Source organism: Chlorocebus sabaeus, chromosome 8 (assembly GCF_047675955.1).
Source record: "Chlorocebus sabaeus isolate Y175 chromosome 8, mChlSab1.0.hap1, whole genome shotgun sequence".
In the NCBI taxonomy this organism is placed as follows: Eukaryota; Metazoa; Chordata; class Mammalia; order Primates; family Cercopithecidae; genus Chlorocebus; species Chlorocebus sabaeus.
In genome coordinates this window covers 56,384,369-56,406,064 of record NC_132911.1, presented here as the reverse complement: position 1 = coordinate 56,406,064, position 21,696 = coordinate 56,384,369, and the positions used below count along the sequence as shown (strand labels likewise).

The window sequence follows — 21,696 nt, the reverse complement described above, 5'->3', positions numbered from 1 at the left end:
TAATCTTGAGATTCCTTTTGAATAATTTTCTACTAAAAATAAAATGTATTTAAAAAATAATCTGAGTCATTTGTGCTCCTGTGAATTTTCAATGAATCTTTAAGGACAGGTACCTGGAAAACCCAATCTATGATTACCAGGCCCCAGGGTCACCCAAGGTACTCAACCCACAGTCTGCCTATTCTGGGCCACATCCATCTGTCCTTTCATCTCCAAAGAACCAGAGCAAGAAAAGATAAACCCACCCAGTGAGAAACTTGTTGGTCGTTACCTCTAGGTGGGTGAAAAGTTTCCATTATACAGTTTTGAAAATTATCAACCGATTAAGTCTTCTTTTTCTTCTTTTTTTGTCAACAGTGCCAATGGATTCGCTAATCCAGGAGCTCAGGTAAGATTTGCCCTGTATTACTTTTTTTCACATTAATGGACTTTGATTATTTGAATAATTTGTACTTCTGAAGCCTCAGAATACTTGTTTTAACAGAAGGAATTGGCTAAAGGGCTTTTTTCATCCAGACGCTGTGTATGCACCAGGAAGGCAGAGGAGAATAACTGTACTGATATTTGATCCTGAACAACTCAATCTATTGTATTAATGACATAACAAAACAACGTTTTGCTGTGATGTGAGTGGTAGCCCACTTTTCTTCATCAAGCGTGTGCTCCCTTTGTGCACACCTCGCATGCGGTTGGATTTCACGCTGATGGTCAGGGAAGAGCTGAGCTGTTATCCATGAACCTGACTGGTGGATAACCCAGATCCTAAGTTATCCACTTCTTACATTAAATAATTAGGTGATTCCAGGCCGAGGTGAGCAGATTTCCTGAGCTCAGGAGTTCGAGACCAGCCTGGGCAACACGGTGAAACCCCGATACTACTAAAGTACAAAAAATTAGCCGGGCATGGCGGCGTGAACCTATAGTCCCAGCGACTCAGGAGGCTGAGGCAGGAGAATTGCTTGAACCTGGGAAGTGGAGGTTGCAGTGAGCTGAGATCATACCACTGCACTCTAGCCTGGGTGACAGAGTGAGACTCCATCTCAAAATAATAATAATAATAATAATTATTATTATTATTATTAAATGATTCCATCGGGTAACTAATTTTTTAACCTAAACATGGGAACATAGTGTGACCAATAGTTTTTTTGAGTGGGTTCATGCATTTTCATCACAGATATTGTTGCTACTACACCTAGACAATATTGTGAAAATTCCACCTTAACATGTTTTTCAGGATAAATTCTAATTAGATTTTCTTTCAGTGTCTTTGTCAAGGTATAGTCAAAAGAAAGTATGTTTTTTTAGGAAGAAACACATGCAGATGACACATTTTCTGTCAGGAACAAGATAATTGCTCTGTCTATTTATCTACATGTGCTATTGACAACCTAGGAAGTCCCAAATCCACTATTTAGTCCACCTTTCCAGAAACAGCAGTGGTCTGTATTTGTTCCTCAGGGAAATGTTTGAAAAATGGAGGATGTGTAACAGTGTCTAATACACTTAAACTTTCTAAGGTATGCAGTTTACACAGTTCTTTCTCCAGGCAACTGAGCTTGTGATTCCCCTAAAACAGGCTGTCACTGTTGCTTCCATGTGGCTTATGATCTCTGTCATAGCGTTGGTTTATTTATGTAGCAAAACACTTATCTGTTAGAATTCATGCAGATGCTCTTCTCTGTGGAGTTTTTCAGTAGGGAATCCATGGCCCTACCTGTGTAATCAATTTTGTCTTATGAATTTTATTTTATTTTTATCTATTTATTTTTTTGAGACATGGTCTCAAACGGTCTCACTCAGTCTCTCAGGCTGGAGTGCAGTGGTGCGATCATGGTTCACTGCAACCTCAAACTCCTGGGCTCAGGCAATCCTCCTGCCTCAGCCTCTTGAGTAGCTGGGAGTACAGGTATGTGCCCCCACACCTGGCTAATTTTTATATTTTTAGTAGAGACAGTGTCTTGCTATGTTGCCTAGGCTGGTCTCAAACTCCTGGGCTCAAGTGTTCCTCCCACCTTGGCTTCCCAAAGCTCTGGGATTAACAGGAGTGAGCCACTGCACCCAGCTTAAGAATTTTGATTTTGAAAGTATTTTGATAAGAACAGGACATATAGTATACCCCTACATTTGGACAGGATTAAACTGTTGAATAACCTTGGTCATTTAAATTATTGCCTTTAGAATTTGCTCTTATTTAAAATTCTTATCTTTCTGGAGGCTTTATTTATATCCCCTGTTCAAGAGAAGTTTTAAATGGCCCAGTGCTCCAAGTGGGGGACATGTTTGCAGTCCCTGGAGTGGTTTCTTGGTTCTTGTTGTAGAATCAGTGTGCCCGTGGACACGAGGCCACTTACATGGTGAGGGACACCAGAGCCTTTTAAAGGAATCAAGCCATTTGGAGAAAAAAGGCCTTAATTTTAGTGATGTTTCTTGAAGGCAACTTTTATACAAGATAATCTTTAAGGAATTAATGTGTGTACATTGACCTAAGAAGAAAAATATAATTCATAGATAAAAAGTTAGGTATTAGCAGAGAGAAGCAAATTTGTGGGAAGAAATGTTTACTGTGCTCTATGTGGAGAAATAGGAATTACTATTTGAGCATGTCAGTAGCATTAATAATAATTATATATATGTGTGTATATATATATTGAGATGGAGTTTTGCTCTTGTTGCCCAAGCTGGAGTGCAATGGTACAATCTCGGTTCACTACAACCTCCGCCTCCCGGGTTCAAGTGATTCTCCTGCCTCAGTCTCTAGAGTAGCTGGGATTACAGGCGTGCGCCACCATGCTGGGCTAATTTTGTTTTTTAGTAGAGACGAGGTTTCTCCATGTTGATCAGACTGGTCTCAAACTCCTGATCTCAGGTGATCTGCCCATCTCGGCCTCCCAAAGTGCTGGGATTACAGGCATGAGCCACTGCACCCAGCCAATAAACTAATATTTATTGGGGTCCTATGCCAGACACTCTTGGGCTTTCTTAACCTCTATTATCTCACTTAATCTTCCCAATAACCTTATAAGGCAGAAACTCTGATATTTCAATTTTCAGATGAATAAAGTGAAAATAAATAATTTATGGAAATAACCCAAGGCTACACAGCTGGTAGACAATCCAGACTTCGGACTCAAAGGCCAGCTTCTCACCCACCAGACTAGTCTTTCTCTCACACACAATTAATACTGTTTAGAGTAGAAACCAAAAAGCGATGTCAGCAACAGATTTCTCACAGTCTATATTTTTAACCCTTATGGTTTATCTTTCAAACAGCCTAGTTTTCTTAAATTTGGACAAATAATATAGTTTAAGATAATAATGTTTCTATTTTCCTAATTCTCTAAAGATTATTTTTTGTCAGATATTTCATTTTAACTAATTCGTTATTAGAGTAACTCAGAAAGCTGATGATAATTGTTGGGAAAATTTATAAACATCATTAATTCACCTATTTTTCTTTAACGAGATCCAGCTTATAAAAATCACTAAGTGATTATTTGAAATTTTATAATCATTTCTGTTCAGCAGAATGACCGTGCTTAGACAGACAAGGTCCCAAGTTGTTTCTTTTTGGTTTTGGTGGAGCCTCACTGTGTTGCCCAGGCTGGACTGCAGTGGAGCAATCTCGGTTCACTGCAACCTCCGCCTCCTAGGTTCAAGCTATTCTCCTGCCTCAGCCCCTGGAGTAGCTGGGACTACAGGCGTGTGCCACCACGCCCGGCTAATTTTTTGTATTTTTAGTAGAGACAGGGTTTCACTGTGTGAAGATAGGGTTTCACTGTGTGAGCCAGTAGAGTCTCAATTTCCTGACCTCGGGATCCACCTGCCTCGGCCTCCCAAAGTGCTGGGATTACAGGCATGAGCCACCGCGCCCGGCCCCAAGTTGTTTCTTAAGTAGTTTAAGTTGACCCAGACATAGATTTTAATTATTATTCTATGTAAATCTTGGGGGAAAAGTACTGATTCATATGGAAGCTTATATTTTTAGCATCTTTTAAATTTTTGTCCATTTCCTGCAATTCCTCTTCCAATTTTTTCCACAGGTTTGTTGTGATCTAGCACAACTGTGTGCCTGAATTCTGAATATCTTAGGAAATGTGGCATGTTTTCCCCAGCGTAAAAGTTATGGCTATTTTGTAGAGAACACTGGCAACTTTATTTGGTTCTTCTTTTTAGAATGCATTGGACATGTTATTGCTTCTAGAGCGACTACTTACAAAAGTACTAATACAAATGAAGCTAATTTAAACATACTGTATATTGTTCATGGCACTAATAAAATTGATACTGACATTCTCATCTTCTTATTATACTCTATGTCAGCTACTATCATCACCATTAAAAAAGCAATTTATAACCGCAGGCCCACCTTTAATAATATTCCTTATTAGCATTTCCAGTCTTTCCTCTAACACGAATCAGGTTACAGGTGGTGTCGAGAAGGCTCTCCTGTGTCTTTCTAAATCATGACCATTGAATTATCTCTGCGCTTTTCTTTTATTACTATTATCCTTAGTCTGAACCTCATGCTATTGCATCTACTAATATTGGTAATTGTCTCTTGCATTGGCAAAGTGTTTTTACGCCAGTCCAGCCCCCTTCCTCTAATTAGGAAAATATATTCTAGCCCCTGAAATGACTTTAGTATGTGACTACCTAGAGAGACAAATGAATTCAGCCCTCTTAAGTATATTAGAGTAAAATCTCTCCGTCCGTTCATGGTCTTTTTCTGTGTACCAATTTGTCAGCTTAAGTTTGGTAATGAAAGTTTAATTTAAGCTTCTCTCTTTGTTTTACTTGATATAATTTCTTACTTTATTTAAAATCCTATCATTTGGCATTTTCCTCTAAGTTTTAAAATGTTAAATATTTTATGAGCTCTCTTTATTTTATTTATTTATTTTGAGACAGGATCTCACTCTGTCACCCAGGCTGGAGTACAGTAGCGTGACCTTGGCTCATTGGAGCCTTAACCTCCTGGGCTCGGGCAATCCTTTGACCTCAGTCTTTGGAGTAGCTGGAACTACAGGCATGCGCCACCACACCCGGCTAATTTTGTTTATTTTCTGTACAGATGAGGTTCTCACTATGTTGCTCAGCTTGGTCTCCATCAAACTCTTGAGCTCAAGTAATCTTCTTGCCTTGGCCTCCCAAAGTGCTGGGATTATAGGTGTGAGCCACCATGCCTGGTCTAGTTATAGATTTAACAATAACATTTCATGAGTATGTGAAAATTGTTATGAATTACAGATCTAGATGGCTTTCTAGTTTTTCTTTTATCTTATTTCATTCACTATAGTCTTTATATCAGTAATAAATACTTTAATATTTTGGAGGTTTTTTTTAGAATTCAGTTTCCTTTAGTGGTCATAATTTTATTGGAACTTATTACTTAAAGATTTCTGGAGGTGACAACTAAAGAAAAAAGTGAACTGATCCTGATTTCTAATAGTTAAGTGTTCCATAAGTCCATCAGCCAGGCAAAAGGAAATTAATCATTTTAATCATGAGGTTAGAGAAAATAAGGGAGAAACTCTCTTCTTTCCTTTTTGTGGTATTATTTCCAAATGTGGGGCTCAATGCATGTTTTAGAGATTTAATAGCATAACTACTATATCATGTTGGCAATGTATCTTTTTCAATACTAGGACAGACCTGAACATTAGAATCCAAGAAACTAACGCCTTCAAGAAAACCCTTTTTACCTATAAGCCACTTTGAGAGGGACTCGAGACTGATCACCCAAGAAGCTGATGATAAGGATTAATTTAGAAGGGAGAAGTGTCCCTCCAGGGTGTGGGGGAGTCGTCTGTAGGGTTCAGTCACCCCGGCATCGGTCTTGTCCCTGCCTCTGTATGATGGAGGGACTCCGTGTGGAACATGAGGCTGGAGGTCTCACACCAACAGAAGCATTGCAGAGATTATTTTATGTTTACTGTACTGTCCTTACTAGGGCAGAAAATGTCTTAAAATATATTGGGGAAGCCTTCAATAAGAATAAAAACAAAAAAGAGTTTGTAGTTTAACAAGAAAAGCTGATGAACTCTAATGCTCTTGTATGTTTATGTATTTGCATAGCCTATTCTAGCATTTAGCGCTGAAGGTGTATTGAGTGGGCCTCAACAGGTACGCACTGAATGATTTGTTGGAACAATGTGCACAGCGTCTGGTTGGAGCCACAGGGCAAGCCCACAAGGTCGTCAGGACAAATGATATTACCTGCATTTACTCATATGTGCTGAGTTCATGGAAGTTAAGTGCTTTATACCTGGCCTGTGACAGGGAAGCGACTGAACCAGAGACAGGACTCAGGTCCCGTGTCCAGTCCAGAGCCCGCACCCCCTGCAGCCGCGGGCTATTGTCTGCTGCCACTGCAGGCTGCTGCATGCCACTTTACCATCCATACTTGGGGGGACTATTAATTTAAATTTTATCAATAAATTAATATATCAAGCTGAAAAGTATCCTAACCTTCCGACAAACCGTGCCACATCTTCATAATTCCCTGCACTGCTAATTATAAAAAGACTGCTGGCTGGGCATGGTGGCTCATCCCTGTAATCCCAGCACTTTGGGAGACTAAGGCAGGTGGAACACTTGAGGTTAGGAGTTTGAGACCAGTTTGGCCAACATGGTGAAACCCTGTCTCTACTAAAAATATGAAAATTAGCTAGGGGTGGTGGCACGCACCTGTGATCCCATCTACTCAGGAAACTGAAGCAGGAGAATTGCTTGCACCCAGGAGGTGGAGGTTGCAGTGAGCCTAGATTGCACCACTGCACTCCAGCAGCCTGGGCAACAGAGTGAGACTCCATCAAAAATAAAATACAAATAAAATCAAAATTAAAAAAAAAATTTTAAAAAGCAGACCACTACCATTTCCTTATAAATTGTTTCCTAGGAGATAATTATGTGATTTTAAGGAGATGTTAAAATATCTAGGAATGACTCAAATATACATCCATTTTATTTGTTTTTTCTTTTGAAATGCCATCTCCCAAGCGATGACCTATCAAGGGCCTTGTACTTCCAAGGCTGATTTTGCAGTATGGGAGGTGTGAGTCACTTAACCTACACCTGAGGCCTGTAATAGTCATTTACAAATGGACTAAAAGTGGAATCCTCTTCCTTTATAGTACCCTAACCACAAAGGACTAAATAGTTATGATTTTTCCAGTTTTTATTACATGTATGTAATAAAATGTATATATTATTACATAAATTACATAGTGCATAATATATATAACCATGATTATACCAACCAACACACTGTAATAAAGCATAGTGTGTGTGTGTATATATATGTATGTATATGTATAAAATGGTGATTACACAGGACAGAGCACTCCCCAACTTGTCTAAGGTGTACTTTAAATCTTAGTATCTGTATTTTCAGCCGGGCGCGGTGGCTCAAGCCTGTAATCCCAGCACTTTGGTAGGCTGAGACGGGTGGATCACGAGGTCAGGAGATCGAGACCATCCTGGCTAACACGGTGAAACCCCGTCTCTACTAAAAAATACAAAAAACCAGCCGGGCGAGGTGGCGGGCGCCTGTAGTCCCAGCTACTCGAGAGGCTGAGGCAGAAGAATGGCGTAAACCCAGGAGGCGGAGCTTGCAGTGAGCTGAGATCTGGCCACTGCACTCCAGCCTGGGCAAGAGAGTGAGACTCTGCCTCAAAAAAAAAAAAAAAAAAAAAAAGAAAAATACTTTGGAGCTAATGAATAAATGTCCATAGAGTTAAGAGACTCAGAAACAAAATAAGAGCAGGAAAACGTGCTTCATTTTCTTTGCTTGTTTTTCTCTACATTCAAATATTATCACAAGGATATTGGTGGCCTCTGTCAACCAATAGATTACAGGATTTGAGAGTCTAAGGCACTAACATCTCTAAAAATCAGACATCTTCTAAAACTGTGGCAAAATATCACCATTGCAGGCTATATGTGAGGATTGACTTTCATTGCTGCTTTTGCATTGTCAGAGCTTACCTACAGAGATAATTTTTTCATCCATTTAGCTTTCCTTTTCTTGTAACATAAATATTTTTACACAGCAGACTTTGCCACTCTTGACTGAGGCATGAATATTTCCTTTGATATTTGTTCTTGTGCTGTAGCACAGTATTAGATGTTGCAGTGGGTATGCAATTCACAGCATTGGTAACAAACCCAGGGTGTTATGTAACAGCATTGTTGAGGGTGAGAGGAGATCACGTCCAGCTTGGGACTCAGAGGTGCCCCCAGAACCTGCCGGCTCAGAACCATGGCATCCCTTGGAGGCTCACTAGAAATGCAGACTCCAAGGCTCTCTCTGGCCTTTTAACAAGATTTATAAGACATTAATGGGTGTTTGGAAGTTTGAGAGGCACACATCACAGAGACCATAGATTGAACTTTACTGATTACTTAAAAAAACTCTTCTCACCATTGCTAATTTTTAGTGGTATGAAGGTTGGCTGAAAAGTCAAAAGACTGGGTTTCTTTGGTATTTTCTTGATCTATGAATTCTTGGGGAATGTTAATCATTGTTTGCATTTCTATTTGAAGAAAAGTAGCAGAATACAGGACAAATGTCCACATCTTGACAGTAGTGTGGCAAAATGCACAACCCTTGGTCTATCTTTGTTTTTATCTCTTAGAAGTATTTGAAATCAACCAGATCTTCCTTAAACATTCATCATGTATCAGAAATCAGAGTTTAAGGATGGAAACTTTTAAGATGCTATTTTATATGCTTCCACAGATGACTCTATAACCACCTAGATTGTGTTCTCAGAGTATTTCATTACATGTCTCTGACAGAATCTGAAGTCTCCGTCAAATTCCATAGGTCTGTCACACAGCTCCCTTGCAGCTTTGGTAATTTAGAAACTAAATTGCTAAGGCTCCTTTGGACTTGCTCAGGCACTGCACAGGTCGTTGGCTTTCTTTGGTCCAAATCTTCTCACCCTCATGCACTCTTCAGCACCTCCAATGCAAGCAAAATTATTTGACTGCATATCTCGTTTCTCCCCGGTCCTACTTGGAGAAATGCATGAACTGTAATCATCAGGCAGAATGCTTCCTATCTTGCTATCTTTTAAGTAAACGATACCCATTTGAGGTCTCATTTTAATTATATTATATGCTTGAAAACATAATGTTTCTGACACCTTGTAAATTTTTTTGCTGCTTAAAATGTGAACTGAAATAAAATGTGTCCCATAATGTTGACAAATGAACTCCCTACAATCCAAATATCATGTGCTTTGGTTTCCAATATTTCGTCTCAATGGGCAAATTCTCAAAACTCTATGGCAAACCCTCGCCTAGAATTTGACTGGTTTGTCAAATTCTATGGTATGAAGGTTGGCAGAAAAGCCGAGAGTTTTTGTGGTGGAAGGAACACTGGGTTAAGAGCAGCCCTGGGTTCCAGGGCTGTTTCCCTGCCTAGCTGTGTGGTCTTGGAAAAGTGTTCAAAGACCAAGCCTTGTTGCCTTCTTGACTAATGAAACTTTTTGCATAGAGCACTTTGAGCCCTGGTGTCACAGTTCCCCCTGCCCCCGCCATCTCAAAACATACCTTTAGAAAAAGTTTTAATTTATCATACCTAATTCTGAGTTTTTAATATACTGCCTACTTTTTGAAGACAAGGAATCTATTTTATTTACCAGTGTAGGCCTCATACATGATGTTACTTGAGAAATATTTTATTTTACATTATCTATCCCTGTATGTTTAACCTGTTGATGTATTCAGCTGTATCTTGTGAGTTCATTTTTATCTTTGATATTCTCCTTTGCTACCTTTTCATTTGGGTTTTTTGCTTGCGTCATTTTTCTTCTCATTTAGTTTCTTCTCCCTGTAGGAGAAAATCATTTTTATCCCCCTTCCCAAAAAATTTTGTTTTTTCAATATCATCACCATCCTGTTTTCTGAGAAAATCCTACATCTAACGCTACTTCTAATTTTTCATGTTAGAAAACGTTCTTTCCATCTCAACTCTGTTCTAGGCCATGCCTGACATAATTCTTTCCTTTGTCTTTTGACGTATGGAATTTGTACTCGTTCTTTCAGGCTCAGGACTGACACCACCTTCTCCATGAGGTGTCCCCATGACCTCCCAGACTAAGACTTTTTCCCATTGTGTTCCCCAAGCACTTCTTTACTTGTCTGTTTCAAAACACTTATGACTTTGAATTGTAGCTATTTCATCATTCACTCATCCATCTGTCCACCCATTCAGAAGAAGAAAGCAGATTATCTGCCTTCGGCTTTACAATTTCGTTGGGGAGACAATAAAAAAAGAAAAAACTATATTTTTTTAAAAAACAAAACATTATCATATATAATTCTGCCTTTTTAATATACTGACTACTTTTTGAAGACAAAAAATCTGTTTTATTTACCAGTGTAGGCCTCGTACAGGATGTTACTAGAGAAATATTTTATTTTACATTATCTACCCTTGTTTGTTTTGAGAATAAATAATGTAGCTTGTAATTCATGATAAAGGCATTTCTATTTAACATGTTGATTCTCTACAATTGTCTTTAAAGTGCCTACAACTTCTTTCCTTCCAAGTTCGTAAGTTCTTTCCCTAATTCTATCCCTTTACTTATATTTTTAAGAAAATTTTATTTTATTATGATAAGAACACCTGAGCCCTACCCGCGTAACAATCTAGTTCTGGCCCCTTTAAAACCAAGGCTGTTTAGCCAGCAGTTCCATTGGCCCCTCAACTACAAATCAGCCTATTCTGTTTAATCGTTTCTAGTTCATTTTTCTACAATCAATAAGGGTCTTCCTTTATAAGTGTATTTTATCAAAGTATCAGACATACAAAGGAGATGTTCTTAATTCTGCCAATGTCTCACTTGGTTTCATTTGGTCATTTTCAACTGGGAAGAGAAAATAAAACTGGAAACAATGCGCCCACTGCCCATTCCTGAGCTGCTTGTAGGAAGGGGTCAGCCCAGGGAGTCTGAGGACCGGCGTGGTGTCAGACTGCCGAGCCAGAAAGCAAAGTGACTGCCAGAACCCAGGAAGGCTTAGACGAGATTGAAAGCTGAGCAGCCGGGCACAGACAATGTAGATTGGGATGAAGAGTTGCATCTGAACAGTGGGTTTTTTGTTTTGTTTTGTTTTGTTGAAAGGATTCTCACTGTGGTTCTCTGCCTGAGGCACAGGAACTACTCTGGGAGGCTAGCCTGGGGGTGGTTCTCAAAACTGGGGTGGGGAATGTTCTTCTAGGGTCTCCTGCAAAATCAGGGCAGGGGAGTGAACCCTGCATAGGGAAATGTTGTAACATGCCCCTGGGGGCGTTCTGTTTGCCTTTGCTCCAGTGTCGAGGCTCAGGGTAAATTCTATTCTTCCAGATTGCCCCTGTGAGAATAGAGTGAAGTAGACTCCTAAACTCCTCAAAGTGCTCAAGGTAATTCTCCCAAGCCCCTAAGGGCCATCCTCCTGGTCTTTGGAAGCCGACCCAGAGCCTACAGTCTGTCCTGGAGGATCAGCAAGCTCTGCGTTCTTCAAGGAAGGGCTGGAAGGCTCACACAAGCCTGGCCATTGTCAAAGAAACTTGGCTTCCCAACACTGCAACCTCCCTGGTTTCCTCTACCTCTCAGACTGCATCTTCTCAGGTCTGCTTGCTGGTTCCTCAACACCCCAGTCTCTGACACTGGATTCCCCAAGGTGCATCCTTGATCCTCTTTGGTGGTAATCTTTTGGTGATCTCCGTGGGGCTTTCAATACATTTGCATGTCCATAATTTTACATCCCCAACACTTCTCTCTTTCCTGAATTTCAGACTCATATAACCGACTGTGTAGACAGCATCTGCAAATGGATCTCTGATAAGTATTCAAAATTAAAATCATTATCTTCTGCCATAAATTGATATACCCATCATCTTCCCATGTCAGTAAATGGGGACATTCAAAAGTCTTGGAGGCATCCTCGACTCTCCTCTTCAGACTCGGTATCCAGTCTGTCCAAATATCCTGATGGCTCTAACTTCAAAATGAATCTGACCATTTCTCACCACCTGTGCTGCTGTCACAGGCCCCTAAGCCATCACAGCTCACTCCAATCACTGTCAGCACCTTCTCACGGCTTTCCTGCCTCTGTTCTTCCTCATGTAAGATTCACTCCATGAGACAGTCAGAAGCCCTTCAATGAGTTTCCCCTTTCTTAAAGAAAAAGACCACATCTTTACTCTGGCCTGATCTCCCTGCCTGTTCATTGCCCCCTGCCCAACTAGAATCCGCGCTGGGTCCCCCAGACCTGCCAAGTCTCAGGCTTTGGCATGCTATTCCCGCTGTCTGGAATGTTGCTCCCTGCACAACTGCGAGTCTCACATGCTCACTTGCACCAGGTTTTTGCTCAATGCCTCCTTGTCAGCAAGAACTTCCTTGACCTTAGCCTTTACAATTACAAGCCCCTATTCCAGCTTTCTTTATTATTCTCCTTCTACTTTATTTTTTATGAAAAAAATTTGTCACCTTTTGACACACAATCCAACTACTTATTTACTTTGTTCCTAATCTGTATTTTTTTCACAAGAATATAAGTTTTGTGGAGCAGGAATCTCCTATCTCATTGATAATACCCACAACATCTAGAATAGTGCCTGCCACATTATAGGAGGTAATGAAAAAAAAAAAAAAACTAAATGTGTTCTGAGTACTGTAGAAGGCATTGGAATGAGACACAGGAACTCACAGTTTTTGAAAGCTAACACCTACAAGTCATGAAAACACATTGTGGTAATTCCTATACAACAGATTTATGTTAGGGAGCACAGTGGAATGAGCAGCTCCTTCTGACTGGGGGTTTGACCTGAATTTGAAGGAAAAGAAATTGCCCAGGAACTTCTGCTGTCACAGAGCAGGCACTCCATACAAATGAGCTAAACAAGAGTGTGTGGCAAACTCTTCCAGAAGTCTGGTTCTTGGCTTGCTATGGGTTTAGGTGGCCTTGGGTCAAAGGAGCAAGGATATATAGGAATAGAGATTGCTCCTTGAGTACATGTGAAACACAGTTCTCTCCATTACTTTGAATTTACTTCTACTGGCCTTTGTTTAACAAGATATCCTCATCTTTTAAAAGCAACAGAAAATCATATATCAGAAGAAAGCTTGTAGTTCATGATCCAAAAGTCTTCAATTTTTATAATTTTATGCCTTCATGAATCAAGCTTTGATGTTCTGTTTATTTCTATATTTATAACAGATGCAGGGCAATCTCTTGGCAACACAGTAGACCAAGGCTGCAGACAGGTTTTTAACCCCACACGATGCCTGTGTACCATGGGAACAGCCCTATAAGTAACGATTTACATTTGCAGGATAGCTCCCAGAAGTCCAGCCAGCCAACATGAGGTTCAAAGGGTAAACTGAGCATCCTGAGCCCTTCCATGCCCTGAAGCACTGCCTGTGTCTCAGAAACTGTGCAGACACCTTTAAATGCCTTGTCTTGCTTGCTTGATCTTTAGTACCAGGAGGTGGGTGCTACTGTCCACGTTGTCTAGATGAACAGACTGGCTCAGAACCGTGTCACGGGTGGCTTTGACATTCTCCAGAAACAGCAGTTGTATAATAACCTGAATAAGAATATGAAATGTTAAAGAAAAAAAGGTTATGTGATGAAATCTTAAACTAGGAAGTAAGCACTGGCAAAATAGCCACTTCCACCTCCACCGGTGAATGGAAACATCAGGGCACCCCATGAGTACCAATGAGGCCATGGCAGAAGCAGTGTCGGGGCTAAGCCTATTGACCTCTAGGTGCCCACAGCTCCTCAGTGGGGCTGGAAGGAGGTGGGCCTGGGGAAGTGTCATTTGTCAGTAGCTCTGGTATTGCATATGGAGGAAGGCACAGGTATGTGTAGAAGGGGTTAGGGCTACAGGAAGTGATATGTGGAGCTTGCAGGCTTCATTTTCAGTTGAGTGCTCCTCTATCAGGTTATTTCTGTTTCAAGTTATTTGTAATTCAACAGGACACTTGGCTGCAGAAACATTCCACAGATTTGTGTGTATACATATATATATACATATACACACACATAGAGATACTACACATACATTTATACACACATAATTATAATAATATATCAAAGTAGGTGATCCTTGCTAACTCAGTATGCACATGACTACTGTAACACATGGTCCTTCTTTTAAATATTACTCCAGGATGTTAGTGAGTTCTGTTAAATGATTCATGCAATGTTCCAGTGAAGTGGAGAAGGATAAATGGAAGTATTCCAAATATCAAACAAATCTTATTCATATTTAGCAAAGACCTGTGTATATCTATAGGTTTTTAGTTTTTTTGTGTGCAGAAAACTAAAAAAGGAGCCTAGATTTATGAGCCAAACCTCCATATTCGGCTAAATGTCAAGAAGTGAAATTGACATGTATGATAGTAGTTATAAAACAGCCACTGTCGGCGCAGTGGCTCACGCTTGTAATCCCAGCACTTTGGGAGGCCGAGGCTGGGGGGTCACAAGGTCAGGAGTTTGAGACTAGCCTGGCCAGTATGGTGAAACCCCATCTCTACTAAAAATACAAAAATTAGCCAGGCCTGGTGGCAGGTGCCTGTAGTCCCAGCTACTCGGGAGGCTGAGGCAGGAGAATCACGAAGGTTGCAGTGAGCCGAATCGCTCCACTGCACATTGCACTCCAGCCTAGGTGACAGAGCAAGACTCTGTCTCCCAGAAAAAGAAAAAAAGAAAAAAAGAAAGGAAAAAAAAACACAGCCATATGGTCTTTAGAAAGCATTTTGTCTTAGTAACTTAAAAAGCTAGAAAAGTACTATATTGCTCATATTACTGAAGAAGTTCTGTCTTTGTGTATGTGTGTGTGTGTGTGCACGCGCTTGTTTTGTTTTGCTTTTTTCCCTCTGTGGGTCTCTATCTTCTATTATCATGTCTGCCCTGTAGGCTGTCTCTCTGTGGGTTGTGCTGTGTCTGTGTTTCTGCTAGCCTTTGACTATGTAACTGTGACATATGCACACTTAGTTCCCTTCCTTCTTTCTGGCCTCCCTGCCTTCATTCCTTCTGTTTTCTTCCATCTTACCCAGTCTTTCTCACTGTTCCTTCTTTCTATTTTATCTTTCCTTCTTCAGATTTCTACTCTAAATGTTCATGCTAGAGAACAGAAGGACATCTGTACTTTATTCATTACCGTACTAATTAGACCTTTATGTTTCCTGGTCTTCACTTAAAGCCCTCCTAAATTAACTCAATTTTACATATGTGGCCCTGGTTTGAGTGCTTCTGGGGGTGACTGACCCAGAGTAACAAAGAAGCTCCAACCCCATCATCAGCTAATGATGTTTACTTTGTGAATAAATGAGATCGTTTTCATTAGTAAGGCTGTGTCTGCATCACAAACATAAATAGGAACTTAGTATTTGATGGATTTGGACATGATGTGTTACAGAGACAATTTTCTTAGGCTGTCCACAATAACCTCCCCAACACATCCCAAGTTGTCTGGATAATTCACATGAACTTAAGTTTAGGTACATGAATAAAATATTAATTGCCCTTGTTACTTTTGTTTAAGAGTAACTTTGCAGCAGGCATTTTTCTAAGTATTTTACAATCACTGTCACTTACTATGTTCCAATGTCCCCATTCAACACTGAAAGCCGAAATAGAATTTTGAAATGGATTTTGCTAGGATGTGGCTCCTGGTTCTGCATTCTATTCAACAATCTTCGTTAAAATGTAAAATTCTTATCTTGTTTATAAAATAACTGCAATTTACTTTGAACTCCAACTTTTATGACAAAGTTAACTGTTTCTCCTTTTCTTGGAAGTATGCATGCAAGGGTTCCATTTCTCCTCAAACTGCAAAAAGTGTTTCCACAGTGCCTAGAAGATGCATAGCAAATAACCCTTACCTCCAGGAGGCCCTGGGACCTGTGCTATGCGTGAATGGCAGTTGGCTCCCTTCTCCTTGAGGGTTAATTCCAAGACCCCGGTGGCTGCCTGAAACCTCAGATAGTACCAAACCCTATATACACTATGTTTTTTCCTATACATACATACCTATGATAAAGTTTAAGTTATAACGTAGGCACATAAAGACATTAACAACATAACTAATAATAAAATAGAACAGTTATAAAAATAGGCTGCAATAAAAGTTATACGAATGAGGTCTCTCTCTCAAAATACCTATTATACTATACTCACCTATTTTTAGACCTCGGTTGACTATAGTCAACTGAAACCATGGAAAATGAAAGCATGGACAAGGGGGGACTACTGTATGAAATCAGGGAGAAAAGACACGGGACATCAGTCCTCATAGGACATCAGTCCTCACAGGACGAATGCAGGCATTTGCCAAATAAAAACAGAGGAGGTGGATTACGTGGTGGGGTGAATGAAGCTTCTGCATCATTCGTGGGCGGTTTTGAAAAGAATATGAAGATACTTGTATTTAAGGTTTCTTTTTCTTTTAAGTATGACGTTTAGGGTTTACCAAACTTTCTCCCAGGGAAAAACTGAGCCGGCATGGTTGGTTCCTCCACTGACCCAGGAGCAGCCTTGTAGCCCTAGCCTAGGCAGGTGGGAGGAAAGAAGGGGAGAGACAAGGGCACCTCCCAGTCTTACCCTCTGCCCTAGACCTCTACTTCTGTGCCTAAGCAGCACCCAAGTCTTTTTTGCTTTTAATTAACCATTTTTTGCAAGCATATTCTGCTAATAAAATTTCTGCTTGGTAACGTGATTGCTATTTCAAATTAGATGAAATACTAAATGGGGGAACATTTTATTTTCTTCTAAGAAAAGAAACTAGGTGTTTGTGAATTTACAAAATGTGGAATCTATGTGGTCTGATCACATGCTAAGATGATATATACAAATAAAGTACAGGATTTTTATCCCCCATTATTGTGGCATTTCACAGCTCTTATTGTTTTACTTTATTTTTTGGTTAGAAATGCAAACTTCAAGAAAAAAAAAAAAAAGAAAAAACAAGATAATTTAGATTATTCACCAGGTTAGTTAAGATAAAATTGAGGCACTTTGAACTCAATTCTATAAATTCATTTAATGGGAATATGATTACCTAGATGATTAAGGTGCTTTTGTTACTCAACCACATTTAATATTTTTTAGCAGATACAGTCTATAATAAAACTCAGTACTTATCCAAGATCAATTAAAATGCTGCAATAATGTTCTTTAAATGTTTTTTTAAGATTATTTTAAATATTCCTTCCTCAAATGTAGTGATGATTTTGGTAAGGCAAATATTCATAAACTAAGTAAATTTTATTTTTGTCTTTATGATCAAAATAAGATAATTCATTTAATTTTTCCTAATACTTTTTGTTTTATAATGCTGTTTGACAAAATAAGTATAAAATCACATATATTTTATTGTATTATATACTCAAAAGAAAGTATTTTGAAGTATTACTCAAATTAAAATAACAGTGTGGGCTTTAATGAAGCCAAATTCACTAGCAAACAAAAATAGTAATAAATCTCTCTTTGTATCTGAATTCTTTCAGTATGTTGATTCTAAAATCCACATAAAGTTCATCTCTTAGTATCTTCAATTTTCTAATTTTATCTTATTATATTCAACTTCTACTCTTTCCGGTACATCCCTATGATCCATTATGTTACCTTTTTGAAGAAGCCAGATCCTGTTTCTATATTGTATAGCTAATCCATGGCTATGCAGTAGCTGAACTGCTCAGTCAATTTCTAGGCACTTAAGAGGAGTTTGGGAGTGCCCAAATGATTTAACTAAGACATATTGTCTTTGAGTGTAAATTGGAAGACATTTATTTATATTTTATATTAAATGGTATTTCAAATGTTGGTGTATAATTTTGTGTTTTAGCCAATGACTGAACAGTTGTTTCTTTAAAAACTTTGGTCCATGTGAGGATTAAATTATCTTTAAAACTGCATGATTGTTCATGTTTTTGAAGAGCAGATTTTGGAACTGATCAGTTCATGATGTCGCGGTCATTCAGTCAATCTTTGTGTGGACCAGTTAGGGTTACTTGGCTCACCGGCTTCAGCTGACTTACTTCCTGTCTCTTTGGCTGTCTAGCAAAACACATCCTTAGTGGTGGGGAGCTGGGCAGAGAAGCCCACATGGATAAGGGAAGTTAGTCCCATCATCTGCACAGTAATAGGTGGCTGTTGATGGCTCTCCCGGAGGAAGGCAGTTCTCCAGATGCAAGATGTGTGCTTTCACCAACATACATCTTCATACACTCGCATCTGACTGGGGCTGAACTTCAGTGGTCATTCACTGAGCATGCTCCTAACACACAGACCTTATGTTATGCACAAGAGATATAAAAACGAGCAAGAAACGGTTTCTGTTCTCTTGTAGATGTTTCCAGGTTACTGGGGAAGATAACTATAATGTAGAGAGATAAGGTTTATAATCAGGGTGAATGCCAAATGCCTTGCTGGCACAGAAGCAATGTGTTGTGACGGTGTCACCGGAATTACATCACAAAGAAAGGTCTATTCATCCAGCGTGAAGTGGTAGCCGGGGAATCCCACCTACCTACTATTACCTCACGATTCAGAGGAAATTTCCTGTTACTCCTCTTACTGTTATTAAATTGTATCTTGTAATGGCTTGGTTATTTTATGAAAAAAATTCTGTGGTAGACGATATTCAATTAATTTATCATTTATAAGACTTAATCCCAACTAAATGAGAAAAAAAGCATCTGTTAGCTTTGGCCTTATGGTAAAAAATTCTCCCCTTTTATAAACCTGATATTATCAGATAACCTTGTCAATGGAATCAGTGTTCCATGACAGCAAACCAACCATCAGTAAATAGCAACAACTTATTAGTTGCTGAATTTATGACATGAGTAATAGGAGAAGGCTTCAATTATAGGTTCACTATTGGACACACTGTAGCTCTGTAAACATGAGTGTGGTCACAAAGTTTCTAAGACATAGGTGAGAGAGTCGGCTCATGAAGTTCAGGGATTATCCTTACAGAAGGAGCAATAGCTTCACAGTCCTCACTGGGTAAAAGTGAATTTGTCATTTACAGTGGCCCGTTAACTCTCTTAGGAATCACAAGGCCTATTTCAGATGAATGCACAAGACTGTAACTTTTCCCCAGGGTCCTGTCTCCTGATTTCCTAAAAATGCAGCCCAGTTAGCCATGTACAGATTGTTTGTGTATCTTGCAGCATAGCCTGCCAGGGAGTAGTACCTGTCAGATGTGAGGGAAGCGGGACTGGGCAGAGAGAAGTTGAATTGCAGTGCAGGTTCTATGGAAGCCTTAGCCAACTCTGCCAAGAGCTTTGGTGATAGGTTCCTCTTCAGAGTCGGTCCTGCCTTGAGGCAAGTGTGAATATGGGCTGTCCCAGGGAGATATGACTTTGGGTTAAATGGCTCTCTGGTTGAGGGCAATTTTCAGAAGTGAATTCAGCTAAGGCCCATCAGCTCCCCTTACTTTCAGCCAGTGGGGAAGATGTGCACCTTAGTCCTGAAGGGAGGAGGAAGTGCATACCATGGTATCCACTAACATCTACACCTTTTCAACTTGAATCCTTTTATACTTGCTTTGTATATTAACTTCATTATGTACCTATACTTCTACCCATTCCCTTCATCCTTGCCAAGTTCCTCTGCTTATCTAGACAGTTTACTTGGTTGCACGACTCAGATCCTTTGAGCCCTTGGTCGCCATGACCTTCAGATTCTCTGCCTGCTAACCTGTTGATTTGCTGGCAAGTTTGGGCCAGAAACAGTAAAGAGATACCTCCAGTGGATCACTTGGGTGCTATATATATCCTGTCCCAATATGTAATAAGCCCCCAGCCCTACAACTTCCAGTGACCAGGGTCAGTGACTCCCGCCAGGATGGTGACTATTTTCCTTGCCTGTTGTCTCTCAGCACAAGAACCCAGGTGACTGAGAAGGAGTCTGAGCTCAAAGTTGAATAGGACTCTTGCCATGTACCCTAGTGGCAGCATTCTCACCTTGGGAACCGAGATCCTCAGACCCACAGGACCTAGATTTGGGGTAATAAATGTACAAATCCTTTAAGTAGTAAAGGAATTATGGCAAACCAATCTCCTTCTAACTGTACCTTTTTTGTTTTTGGATCCTTATATTCAAACTGTTGAAGACATTGCATTCTCTAATGATTTTTTATTAGGCATGATGCCTCTCAGGAAGACACTCATCCTGGTAGGTGTCACCTCCAAGCTAGCTTCTCAGCTGTGCCTCCACGAGGTCATTTTGCTGCTCCATCAGGCTAGCAATTTCTGAGCTGTGTGGTATGTGATAGTATCAGTGAATCTTAGGATTGTATTTCCACGGTTATTTTCCTAAGTGGGTTCCTTGGTCCAGGGAGATGCATGAGGATTTCCTGTTGGTAGAGCAGACACTCTGCATGACCTCAGGTAGATATTGTCCCAGCTGAGGCCCTGAAGGCAGAGAAGGCAAACTCATGCCCAGAATTCGTGTCAGTTCCAGTCAAGTTCAGTTACTGCCCCTTCTAGAGTGGAAGGGTCCAGTGGTTGGTTGGTTTCTTCCGGGAATGGCTCTGTGTTGGGAGGATTCATTGTCAACATTGATTTCTTTTGGAGGCAGATTGGACATTGGGCTGTGGGCATAGCTACATCAGTCTTAGTGAGAACCTGTGCTGTTGGGCCTGTTCGATGCCCCAGTCCCTGCCCAGTCCCATCAATGACCTCACTGTGCCGGCCCTGGGAAGCTTGAAAACAGACTAGACAACACCTGGTCAGGTTGTTCTGTCTGTGGGTGGATTAATGCCTCCTCTGGTAAATGCCCTTCAGTGACTGTTATCATGCAAAATTAAGACCTTCCCATTTCACCCCCAGTCTCCTGAGTTGACCCACGTGCCTCCTCCTCAGACCTCCTTTTCCCTGATATTCCAGTTAAATCATTCATCCCCTTGTCCCTGCCTGACTAGCTAAGCTCTTCACTTTGCCCATGGGCCCACATATTTTCTTACCTCAGCCACTTTTCTCTCCACACAAAGTGGAGAACCAGCTGCACCGAAGCCCTGCCCTATCACTCTGCCCATTGGGAAGACTTCTTCTCTCTGCTCCTCTCAGACTCACCCTCAAGTTGCGACCTGCTGACCATCTTCAGACTGCGCTCAGATGCTGAGGTGACCCATGTACGAACTAGCTCTTCCTTTTCTTCATAGCTGGCATTCAGAAACCTGCACATGCTCTGCCTGTGGCAGTCAAAGGTGAGGAACTCCTGCCACTGTGGTGGATGTCGTGGGTCTGGGCTTCCTGCTCATGTGGCTTGCTTGTTCCCGCTAGACTTGCTTCAGCTGAATCTTGGACTTTCCATCTCATGATGGATTGTTTCTGGGCCTGCTTGACATTATGACTTGGTGGGTCTAATAGAATCCAGTTCATGATGGTCAGCTCTGACATATGGTCAGGGATTTTATCTCTACTAGGGCTGTTTTTCTAGCAGTGTATCATTCTCTCCTACACATGACATGGCATTGCTCCAGTCCCCTGTGGGTCTGCATTGTGATTTGTCTGTTAGACCCTGCCATGAATTCCATTGGCATCTTTTCTGAGCACAGATACCTCTAAACAAACCATTGGCTTTACCAGGTTGTATGGTCCAAGCAACAGGGCTTCCCACACTGCAGCCTGGACTCACTGTGCAGCCAAAACTGGCCTTGTCTCTCAATGTGTGATTCAGAGC

The 21,696-nt window shown here is 40.5% G+C and overlaps 1 protein-coding gene and 1 long non-coding RNA gene across 5 annotated transcripts in view; one reads left to right on the top strand and one right to left on the bottom strand.

Annotated features, from left to right (window-relative positions):
* ST18 (ST18 C2H2C-type zinc finger transcription factor) overlaps window positions 1–21,696 on the top strand; it is a 137,091-nt gene that overhangs the window by 34,533 nt on the left and 80,862 nt on the right. For all 4 annotated transcript variants that reach the window (XM_038000511.2, XM_008000616.3, XM_073018081.1 and 1 more), the window contains one exon: window positions 358–388. In XM_038000511.2, coding sequence (XP_037856439.1) covers window positions 358–388 — 31 coding nt within the window. The remainder of the gene's footprint in view (window positions 1–357; window positions 389–21,696) is intronic.
* Window positions 13,175–18,604, bottom strand: LOC140712308 (uncharacterized). Its single transcript, XR_012093834.1, has 2 exons — window positions 18,024–18,604; window positions 13,175–13,582 (listed from the first exon to the last, which is right to left on the bottom strand). It is a non-coding gene; the product is annotated as an uncharacterized lncRNA (long non-coding RNA).